This window comes from Nycticebus coucang, chromosome 7, assembly GCF_027406575.1.
Source record: "Nycticebus coucang isolate mNycCou1 chromosome 7, mNycCou1.pri, whole genome shotgun sequence".
NCBI classification, from domain to species: domain Eukaryota; kingdom Metazoa; phylum Chordata; class Mammalia; order Primates; family Lorisidae; genus Nycticebus; species Nycticebus coucang.
In genome coordinates, this window is record NC_069786.1 from 114,078,884 (window position 1) to 114,090,906 (window position 12,023).

Genomic DNA, 12,023 nt, shown 5'->3' on the forward strand with positions numbered 1-12,023 from the left:
CTACTCCCTTGATAAGTTTTTTTCTACTTTTTGCCTGTGCATGTACATGTGTGTGAATTGGCAGGTGGAGATACAAGATCATAGGGAGCATTAGAAGTTATCACTCTCTCTGTATGTGTAAGACATAAGACTTCCCAATATAGTGAAAAGAATAAACATTTTTAAATTTTTATGTATTAGATGCTCATAAGCCAACCTGCTTTGAGTCTATGCATTAGGAGCTAAAAATTGTCCCAGAAGAAAGTGTGTATGTATATATATCTATATATATCTATCTATATATCTATATACTTATACAGTGGTAGGCAAATTTTCCCCAAATATCCAGCAAGGATGACTATGAGACCAGTAAGAATAATAGAACAGAATACAGCAACCACCTTCTAAAGACAAAGATTAAACTATCAAGACAGAAAGAGAGAGAAAGCAAATTGGAAAGGTGAGGGTAACCATGGATTTTGTTCGCACAAGGTCTGGCAGGAGACATTGCTCCGAGTGGCAGGAATGGGAAGCATGGGGGATGGGGTTTCTGAACTGTGAAAATCCAGGGATGCCCAGGCCAGCTCTGTTCAATAATAATACATATTATGTGAGTCTCAGACGTAATTTCAAATTTTCTTAGTGGCCACTTCTTAAAAAGCTAAAAGAGACATGTAAAAATTAATTTTAATTATTTTATTTAAGCTAACCTATCTAAAATATTAGTTTAACACAAGGAGTGTAAAAAATGAGATATTTTACATTCTTTTTTTCAGACTAAGTCTTTGAAAGCTGGTATGTATGTCACAGTGAGAGCACATCTTGGCTCAAACTAGTCATATTTCACCTGCTTGGTGGCTCCGCGTGGCCAGTGGCCCCCATACCAGAAAGCAAAGACCTAAATTAACCCTTAGGAGTGCAAATTGCCTGCATCTGGCGGAGCATGCACGTCTTGCTTCCCGGACATCCAGAGTGGCAGGAGTGGAAGGAGGGAAGAGGGTAACCGTGCTTAGGAGTTAGGCAGAGAGATATGCAGGGCCCTAAGGTTAGGGACTCCTCCACCCATCCCGACTTCACATCATTGTACTCTTGGACATGTCAGCCTTCATCTCAGATGCTCCCAGAGAGTCTGTGGCTCCCAGGCACAGTCACTTTTGTTGAGGCACGACTATAAAGCTTGCACGTTGGCAGGTGGGCCTGGCCATCCTTCCGGCATCAGCTCTGCAGCACCGTGCTCTGACACTCTCCTTGCTGTCCTCCTCCTACCATGATACAAACTTTCTATATGGGGGAAAACATAGTGTTGAGAATGAAGGCATCTTCTGGTTCTGGCAGTGAAAGTAGAATACAAGGTCTGACAATTAAGTTCACAAACTCATCCTGGGAAAAGTGTTTGGAAGGGTGGACTTAGGCGCTGGCATCAGTGCACAGCTTCCCAAGGGGAGTATTTCAAAGGTGACCATAGTGATGTTAAGTAATGAGGTATGTAGCACTTTTTCTAGGATGAGTTCATAAACTTAATAGTCTGACCTTGTATATGTTATGTATTCTATGTACATTCTTTGTGCTAAGATATCCATTTTATAGGAAAAACTGTGTTATAAGTGTGTTCGCAGATTTAGGGATTCAAGAACACAGCTGCTGCGCGCTCAGTTTTTACCCTCTGTTTTGTAGGAAAGTGTCTTCTCGAATCTGCTGTGGACAGCATCGAGCCTTCTTTGGTAATAGTCTCTGGATTTTACTTTCAGAACCAGCCCTGTCCACTGCAAGGCAAGGTTGACCATCATTTTCTTGGGACTAAAGTTTTAGGGGAGTGATGTAAGAATGGAAAACAATCAGAGTCATTTCAGTCAGAAGAGTGCCCTTGAGGTCCTATCTGATGCCTACCTGGTGCCCATTTTGAAGTCCAGTTATCCAGCTTTTCCTTCTATTCCCTGAGTTTTTCCAGGTCCTTCCAGTAGATTTCATTCCCTGCTACCTTCCCCTCACCCTGACCCAAGTTAGCTGGAATCTGTTTCTGTTTGTCTCAACCAAATGCAAACGATGCACATTCTGAGCAGCAGGTGGGGTGTGATATGGCTTGTGCTTTGTTGTCTGAGGGAGCAGGTGGAAAAGGAAAATGCGGAGGGTTAAATGCTCAAACCAGAGATCCCTCCCAAGCCTCTGGTGGTGGCCAGGGGGTAGAAGCCTCAATGTTTGCAAAGCACTTTCTCATCTCCTCTCTCACTTCCTGGCCCTCTTCATACTTTGGATTCTGCTTTCTGTGCTTGGAGGAGAAGTTAGAGGGATGCCGGCCATGAGGCTGCGTGTCTTTCATCTCATCCTTTAGAGTCCCAGGACCTTTTCTTAAGAATTAAAAGGGACCTTAGAGAGATCACCTCTTCTCTCACTTCTTTCTTATGGTCTCAGCTCCTGATAAGGGTAGTAAATTGTGGTGGAAGTTTGGATGGAGCTGGGGCCTGCTCTTTGGTATTTGATACACATCCTTGTTGCTCACTGTGTGGTCCTGGGATCAGCAGCAGCAGTACCAGCTTCTCAGAAATACTTACTTTCTCAGGACCCTGGACCTACAGACTCAGAATCCCCATCTTACCAGTATCCCTGGGTGAGTCTATGCACGCCCAAGTTTCAGAAGTGCCATGTACACCTGCTGCACTTCTGCTCATCTGTGTTCCTGAAGGAATCAGTAGTTCACTAAGTGAAGGTCCAGCTTTCAGTCCTGCTGATGGCTGTGTCCCTGCTGCAGCTCTTTCATTTTAAATCACTTTTGAGGATGATCCCTGATTGTGAAATTGGATCCCTTTGTCTTTTTAGTAAAACCACCTCTGTGTAGACCTGAGGACTTTATAGCTAATTAATTATAGAGCTGGCTTCCTGTTGCTAAGGGGAAAAAATTGCTCATAGTAATTGATGAGTTTCACTACCCTATGCTTGATCCTTTTCCACCAACATCCATACTCAGATTTTATTTTTTATTACATATTAAGAGGTGGATTCATCAATTTGTTTCTCAAGATGCAACAGCTGTTTGTGTGTTCTGATGTGATCCTATGTCCCTCATGGGTGTAAATGACTTGCTCCTGCTTCCAACAGTCTAGTTGGGGAGATATTATCACCCTCAACTCTTGCATAGGAGAGAAAAGCAGGCCCCAGGGAGATGTGGGTACTTTTTGATCTCTGGACCTGGCCTAAGCAAAAGGGCCTGGAGAGGTTGAGGTCACAATGGTGGTCTGGGGCTAGCTATCTGCAGAGCAGGCAGGTACCATGGTGGGGGGTCTGTCCACAGGTGGAGAGGACCACATGTGGTGTTACATCTTGGGCCTCAGGTCTGGGATTCAGGGTCATGCATAATCAGGATCAGAGAGGCATAATGAGAGCAGAGAGAGAAATGAGAGGGCATACAACTTACTGAAGGCCTAGAATTCATAGCGTTTTAAGTTTTTACAAGCACCCCGTGAGGTAGATTTGATGACTGTTATTCTGTACATATGGAAGATGAAGCTAATGGAGGTTATAAAATTCACCTCAGATCACACAGTTAGCAGAGTGGGCATTCAGGCTCAAGGCCAATGGTGCCAGTGCCCACCTGTTTTGTCCTGTGCCCTACTGGCTACCTAATGTTCTGTCCCTTCTGATTGAGCTCAGGCTTGGTAGCAGTGATGGTGGAGTTGTACCCTTGAGGGAGATGACATGGTCCCAGTGGGAAGAGAGGAGGTATACAGAAGCTGGGAATCAAACAGAACTAATAGGGCTGATCAAAGTCATACACTAAGAATTGTCGGCACTGATGGAATCCAGATACTTGGATTTTGATTCTGGACTCGCTCTTGTACCATGATGCAGGGGGACTGTTATCATCTGCACCATTCAAGGGGTACTGAGCTCTGATGGCAGGAATGACGGTAGGGCTCAGCTTGAGGAGAGACTCATGGTTAGAATGATGAAAGGTTGGAGGGAGAGAGAGGCTTGGTGGGGCCAGACACAAGGAGAGGCAGTCTCCGTTGAAGTGAAATAGCTGGTTCCCACACTCTTATAAACCAGGAATTGAGAGGCTGCCCCTTTGGGTGTCCCTAGGGTAGGGCTGGTAGTGACTGCTCAGATTAGAAGTCAGCAAGTGAGATAGTTTCCAGCCGCTGCTGTTCTCTGGTCTCACAAGACCGAACCTGGCCAAGCCCCAGGCCATGTCTGGTGTGTACCAACCACCCCAGAGCACAGGGTCCCCTCCCAGCTGCCATTTCTGGGCCTTCACTACCTCGCCACAGCTCTGAGCATTTCTCCCGAACTTCCTGTTTGCCTACAGTCTCACAGATGCAGCTGGTCCCACCCAGGGTCATGTGGAAGCAGTCTTGCGGGATAGGTGGGAGCTGGCTTTGCTCTCCACCCACATGTGGGTCATCTGGGCCTCACCACTCCCATTGGGCCCTGAAGCCAGGGGAGCTGAGGCCCTCTATCCAAGTCAGCTCATTTGAAGGTCAAGGTGACCCAAAGGGGCTGAAGGCCAAGACTCTTAATTTTTCTTTTTTTCACTTTCCAAAAAATCCACACAAATGATGGCTTCAGGACATCGTGTTCCAGAAAAAAACTGTGGAGGGGAACAAAGTTTTCCTTGGTCAGGGAGATGGAGGGATAAAAAGTGTACCAGGAGTGAAGTCTTCAAGTCTTTGGAATGAGCATCACCACAGTCAGAACACTACGTGCACCTGGCAGGGGCTGGAAAAAGGGACCAAACAAATGTCCCTGGGGTGGGGTGGGGGGCACTAAGTCAATGCTAATACTGGAAAGTTTCCAACATGTGGGCCTGGAAAATATTTGCACTGTAAAACAGAGTTTCTGGGCAGCTGCCATTCCTTCACAGCCTAGAGGGCAAAGACTGAGGCCACTGGATTTTGTCCGCTCTGACTAGTCTGGGCTCTTCACCATGACCTGTCCTAATAAGTAATAGATTCTTTCTGTGTTTAGACAATTGTGAAAATACAATAACTTTGTCTTAGAACAGTATATGGCATTGGTTTGGAGGTAGTGCAGTTATGCAAAAGATGTGAAGAGGTTTTTCCAGATGAGGGCTCAGGACCCCTGGGCACTCAGCTTTGAGCCCCTTTCCTGGCTCTGCTTTGCCGCCCTGCCATGTGCTCCTGAAGGGACTTAGGCCTGTGACATCTCATGGAGGAAACAAGCAGAGTGCTAAAGTCCAGGGAAAGAAGAAATTTTTCCCACGAAGCTGTACTAGCTCTAACCATTGGATTTTTAGAGCTATTCTCTGACATTGATGTCCTGAGAGGTGCCCTCTGGTGTCCTGTGTCTCCTGGGACCCCTTATCTGCTGGCTTCTGATTGAGTTTGGCCAATGAGAACAGTAGAAGCAGGAGATGAGAGAAATGTCAGGGTGTTTTTTTCCCGCCTCTGAGACAGACAGTATCCGTGGTCCTCCTAAGTACATATGGTTTTACCAGGAGGTCCATTCCCCACCACCCTTCTTCATACTCATTCTGGGTCCTGTACTGCTGTTTGGTTCTTTAAACTGTCTTAGACTTAAGGGTCTGATGCCACTGTTACTCGGCTTTAGGTGTCCCTCCTTTGTAGATATTTCCGTGGATAAAGTCTCTTCATTTGGACCATCTGTGGGGCTCTGTTTTCCTGCAAGCTCCTGATGGAGCACCTTGGTGAAATGACTTGGGTTTTTAGGTTGGAGAGATCTGAGAAATGAATGTTCCTTTTAGAGTCTGACCCACAGGGACCCCTTTTCCAGGCTGGCACTCTGGTCATAAGGAGTCTCCTGGGAGAAGTAGATGTTGCACTCTTTGTATCGCTCCTGTTCTGGTTTGCTCCTGACTATTGAGTTTGTCTACAGCGGTCTTTGTGCACATTGGCAATCTGCATGGGGCGGGGTGCACAGTGCAAAGGGGTGAGTTGTGACAAGAGAATTTGAAAGCTCAGGGCACATGTTTGTAGCCAGAAGTACAGGGCAGTGAGCTCTGCAGAGGCGGGGGCGTGGGAAGATGGGGCTGGAGGCTGAGAAGGGATCCAGCCTACCTACAAGCAATTGGGATAGATGTTGAGGTGAGGGTGGAAGTCCAAGCAAGAAGCCCCCTCAGGCTCTGCGGCAGAGGCTACCCCTTACTAGGGCAGCTCAGCCTGGCAGGTGGGATACAAAGGCCTGGCCATTTTGACCCCACGTAGGGTGCTTGAATTGGCTATACTTCCTGATGGACCAGACAGTGCTTTGTTTGATTCTGTACAATCCTGCAGCCTGCCCATTTCCTTCAAGTACTGGCTTCTGAGAAACACCTTGCATTCACACACTACCTCCCGTCTCTGCTTCCTGAGAAGCCGACCTACGAGGGTAAGCTTAGAAGGACTCATAGCAAGAGCCGCAAAAGATCCACATGAAAGTTACAAGTTTTATTTTTTGGATTTATTTTATGGATTTTGTGTGTTGCAAGGAGCTTTCAGATTTTCTTTGAGTAGAGGCAGAGAAAGTCTGGGAGGCAGAAGAAGTCCAGGGGGCAGATCTGGCCACTGCCCATCAGCTAGAGCTGTGTTCAGTCACGCTATGGGGAGGATTATTTGGGACTCATTGGAGAAACAGGGACGAACAGAAGGAATATCCAGTAGGTGAAGTAGGCATTGTCCTTATCCTCATTTTACAAAGGAGGAAACTGACAGTGATGAGGGAAACTGAAATTCTGTTCCAAGATGAATTTGAACGATCTGTATAGCTGATGGGGAGATGATTTTTCACATGAATTTGAAAAATGGTTCTGAAGAAGTGTATACATTCCTTAGGGTTGTGATTGAGGACCAAGCACCTTGATGAAACGACCTGGGTTTTTAGCTGAGAAATGAATTTTTTAGAATCTGACCCACAGGGATACCCCTTGTCAACAGTTCCTGTCCTGACATCTACGCACCCGTATGGGACTCAAACTGTGCCCTCCTCTCACACAGTCTTACTGGAAACTATGTCCAACCTCAAGGCCCCTCATTTCTTCTTGCATGTATTCCTTCCTGCTTCCTTCCTGGTTCCCTCCCCAGAAAGCTTTTTGTGTGTCTCAGTTCTATCCTGGTGCTTCTACTGAAGCAATAGGAATAGGAAGCACTTAAAATATGACCCCCCCCCCCAAGTGGGTGAATGCTGAGATGGTATCTAAACCATATTACAATGGCCAAAGTCAATCAAGAATTTGAGCCAGTGCTATAGAAATGACCAGTAAAGAACTTCCAGGCACACCAGACCAAGGTTCATTTATGACATCCATTTATGACATCAGAATTGTCAGAGTTGTGATGATCTGACTTATCCTTTCAACAAGGCCGGAGGAGTCAAGGACAAGACTGGAAAAGTCAGAGTGACAGGGTAATCTCTGCATCCCTAAACTTCTTGACAAGAGGCTTTTGCCATCCTTTGGCGCATTAATTGGCACTGATTTTCCCTGTGATAACCTAAATATGGTGATTTAGGCCTGTTTTTAATGATTTTATGTGGTGATCGCCGAAACAGGCAAGAGAAATGAGTTTGCAAAATTTTAGTTTGCAAAATTTTATTGAGATGTTGGGGAGAAACAGCCAACATATACATTCCTCATTTCATCGCGACTGGCATTTTGTCCGCACCCCATAGGCTCTCCTCTGGCTTTGGTCTGTTGCGTTCTCCTTGGCAGTCCCCCTTCTGTTCTCTTGCTGCTGCCTGGTGCTGTTCAAGGTCCACCAGGGCAGAGCCCACTGGTGGGTCACAAGTGGGAGCGGTAATTGCGATTGGCTGTGGGAAGACAGGTTCGCAACAGGGATACGCGTTAGAAAACACCTATCCATAAATAGCCTGGCCCCGGTCTGAACTTAGTCCCTGGCAAGAATCTCAGGCTGAGATTTCAGGGTTGTAGGAGGGCTGCCTCCAGGAGGTGCGTGCCTGGGGCAATGTGCCCCTGTTTGCCCACTCGCTACCTCATCCCTCACTCACCATCATCGCCCCTTTTCCTACTTTTCAGGCTGCCCTTCCGGTATTTTCTCTTGCTGCCACCTCTCTTGACTCCCTTGTGAGGAGATCGGTTCTTGCCCCTCCTCATGCCATGACTCTTAAATTTGCGGCTGGTCGTCATTGTAATTTCTGCCAAAATGAGGGGCTTTGCAGGGCCCGGAGGCCGGGAGTCAGGGTATTTAAGGCCTTGGCCATTGTGAGGGTGAAGGGTGTGGTCCAGCAGGTGGGTAAGTCCCTATTGTGCTGTCACTGGCCTTTGCTGCACTTTGGTCATATATGTGAAATGGCCCTTCATGGCAGCTCAAGGCCTGCATTTGAGTTTGAGGTCCTTTTATGTGAAGTGAGGCTTTCCAGACAGGTGCTCTGGAGCAACTAACATCTCAGCCCTGTGTCAGGCACTGAGGGAGTCCAAGAAACCACCAAACTTTGTCTCCTGCCTGTAGGAAATTTGATCATCAAATGTGTGCATGAGTGCTCAGTCTCCCAGCATCCAGAGGTGACAATGTATTTCTATAAGGACTTGACCCTAGGAAATCCAATGCAGTATGATCACAACAGAAATACTACTTCTCTTTCATCTAACTCAGGGTTTCTCAATTTCAGACTCCCTCAATGCCTGACACCATGGACTGGGCAACTTTCAGTGGGTTCTGTGCCTCCTAGGATGTTGGCAGCACCCTTGGCTTCTATGTCTTAGATGCCCCCACAGCTGTGAAAACTCAAAATATTTCTAGACATTGCTACCTGTCCCTTTGTGACTCTGGGGGAGTGTGGGGGCAAAATCATACTGGCTGAGAACCATTGACCTAGCCATTTTTAAAAATTCAGTCATAGATATTGATCATAGTTTGTGCCATGTACTTGGGTGGTGGGAAAATAGTGGATAATAACAGATATAGGTACTGTGCTCATGGAAGTTTCTGCCCAGCAGGGGACAAAGCTGTTAATCAGGTGTCTACTACCTACACATCAATGAATATGTACTTGGAGGTTCATTTTGGGTTGAGGGGGGCAGAGAGCCTCCCAACATGCGGCAGGATAAGATTAAAGAGAAGCAGGTTAAAGCACACTCACATACCTTGGGAAGCCTTAAAAAGTATCAAGGTAATGGTACCATGAGAGCAGGGGGCAATGGCTAGATTGGGAGGTTGTGCGAGTAGCAGTGGCTCAGCAGAGAAGATTTCATAATAGCTTAGACCTGGGCCAGGGAGGGTGTTGGCTGAGATAGAGAGGAGACTTGGGAATTGATCTGGGGACAAAGCAGATAGTGTTAAAGGTGTGCTCCTGCTTTTCTGTTAAAGCAGCTATGTAGGTGCTGTTACCACACGGGGACAAAGAGCAGGCGTGGGGATTTTGGTGATAATGCATTTAGAATATGATGGTCTGAAGAGCCTTTGAAGTTTCCATATAGAGGAACTAAATGATTGTTGAATGTCTGGGTCTGGAGGTCTTGTCATCCCACCTTTTCCTTATTTATACCTCATATAGGATGCTTTGAAACACATTTAAGCAGAACTGTCCTTCTCTCTTGCTCCACTGCCATTATCCTCATTCAAGAACTGAGCACTTTGCATGCAGGAGGTTGTTAGCAAAGGCTGGTCGACTGGAAGAGAGAATATCATTCAAGCCTCACTCCCTGTATTTGTGATGTCTGTAGATAAGATGACAAATCATGTTTTGAAACCTAGATTCCTTCAGTGGCGACTATAAATGACAATTTTCATTTTTCTGTTTCTTGGCAGGTCTCTCTGGAGACAAATGAGAAGCTCTGGCAAACAGGCTGCTGATTTGCCTCTGTTGTGTCAGGACCCCTCTGTTCACTCCAGCCTATCTGTACCTCTTATGACAAAGCCGTGCCATAGCCGGGTGTCTATGAACACAGGAATTTAGAACACGGGTTCAGCCCTGAATATTCCCTGGCTGTTAAACAGTCCTCCACAGGATGGATGCCCAATACATATTTGTGGAATACATTTGCTTAATAAATAAAAATACCTTTTATTTTTTTGAATTATCCTATTCCTCCCCATTTTGTCCCACATCTCTGAGGGAGCCTTCCCCAACTCATCAAATTTTCATTGTCCATTGAAATTTCCTCAAAGTCCATGGTCCCTGTGGGTTGGTTGAAGACAGCCAACCCTAATTGTGTGAAACCCTGTCTTGTGTCTGAATTGCCATGTCCTGTGTGTTAGGTTGGTCTAGCCAGGATGTGTTTTGGGCTTTAGCTCCTTTATTTCATACATAAACAGGTTGACCTAGGGATCTTTGAGCTGACCTGACTTTGGGATCGTCTCCTTGCAGTTAGGGACCGGATCTTTTATTTCTACTGCTTTTTCCATGGGGACTAGCATCATGTGCCGTAGGTGGTCAGTAAATATTGGTTCAGTCTAGCTGCTTTGGGTATGTCATGAGGATAGGCAGTCCAACACTCTTAGAGTCACTTTGAACAAGTGGGAGCTTTTCTAGGTGGAGAAAGGAGAAAAGGACGTTGTCTCCAGATCAGGCCCCCTGGGGCTCCGTGCTGCCCTTCTACGTCTGACTCTGCAGCTAAAATTTTTACAGGGGAACTGGCCTCTTTGCTTTGAGAGGCATTTTCTGGATGGTCCTAAAGACTGGATACTATTTCTCTCTTGACTCCTTCCCACCCCCAAAAGACCTCTTCTGCCAAGGAGAAGCTGAGCTCACAGGGAAGAAGGGAGCCAGACTTGAGAAGTGATGAAGAAAAAACAAAAAAGCTCCCTCTGTGTAGGGTTGAGGGAGCAACTCTGGCTCCACACACCTGTGCTGAGAAACTGGAGCAGCAGAAAACCCCGTAGTGGCAGCAGCGGCCGTGGGGGTTCACAGGCCAGTCACAGTGGGGCTGGTGGGGAGTTTTGGGTTGGCTGGTGTGTCATACTCCTGGAATGAGGGCAGAGCAGGGTAGAGCATTGGCCATGCTGCCTGTCTCTATTTCTCTTTCCACATCTGCCTCAGCATCGCCTGAGGCAAGAACCATTTAGCTAGAGCAGTGAGCTCACTTCTGACCTTCTCAGGGCCCAGAGTAAGCTCTTCCTTGAGAAGAGTTAACCCAGTCTGCTGGCTGCCTGTGTCCTTCCCCTTTGTTCCTGCTATCTTTGCACAGAGAGGACACATGAGCTACTTCAAGTAACTCAGCATGGCAGCATCAGGGACAGCCCAACAGACCTTACATTCTAGCTTCCGTAGGGGAAGCTTTTGTTCCTCCTGATGGAAAAAAAGTGGCACGTGGAGAGAGAGAACTAAATTCTTGGCCTTCTTAGAAGAGGAGCTATCTGGCCCCTTTCTCTTGGAGCTAAGTGGACAGGCAGATGGACAGAATGGTGTCTTTATCTCCTAGAAGATGGCCAAGGCAGCAGCACAGGGAAGGCTGTGAAGGCCTGTCTCTCGCTGGCCCCATTCCTAGATCAGGAAGGGCAGGCTTAGGGTGTTACTGTTTTGGAAGAGTCTCTAGTTGGATTCCATGACCTCTCTTCAATTCAAACTCACTCCATTAATTTTCCTGGGAAGTCCGAGACTTGGGGCTTACTAAGAGGGAACATGGAAAGATGCTGGCAGTTCTTACACGTGTCAATGACTCAGTCTGAACCCCTCTCTGACATCTAAGTCTCTCTAGATGTTGGCCTCAGCTGGGAAGTGGGGACCTTCCCCTGTGGACACGCACAGCCTGTCTTCTCTCTACTGTTGTGGCTGCTATTGTCCAAACAGGCCTGGAGACTCAGGGGCAGCCTGGAGGAGGTGGTGGCTGCTGGGGGAGGTGCCTCACCAAGGCATGGAGCTCTCGGAGCTCAGAACACAGCTAGTGTCTTTATTAGGGAATAAAGAGAGACCAGAGATCAAGGCCAAAGGGTGGCTTTCAGAGAAAAGGGGAGGAGGGACATCAACCCCACTTACCACTCCCCACCCAGTTCTGGGAAATACAGGAAGCATTTGGCTCTAAGGAACCTTGGAGGCATATATGGCCTTCTGGGTCCTTGAGTGTGGTCTTTAGACTGTATCCAAATTTGAGAGAACAGATCTTTTAAATAAAGGGGTTTGCTCTGTGAAGTTTGGATTTG

At 46.9% G+C, this 12,023-nt stretch overlaps 1 protein-coding gene across 1 annotated transcript; it reads right to left on the bottom strand.

The window, feature by feature from the left end:
• Nucleotides 1-4,309: 4,309 nt before the first annotated feature.
• TNP1 (transition protein 1) lies at nucleotides 4,310-8,101 on the bottom strand. Its single transcript, XM_053596476.1, has 4 exons — nucleotides 7,933-8,101; nucleotides 7,590-7,697; nucleotides 6,215-6,310; nucleotides 4,310-4,401 (listed from the first exon to the last, which is right to left on the bottom strand). The coding sequence occupies exons 1-4, from the start codon at nucleotides 8,069-8,071 to the stop codon at nucleotides 4,310-4,312; spliced, it is 435 nt and encodes a 144-aa protein (XP_053452451.1). The 5' UTR covers nucleotides 8,072-8,101.
• Nucleotides 8,102-12,023: the final 3,922 nt, after the last annotated feature.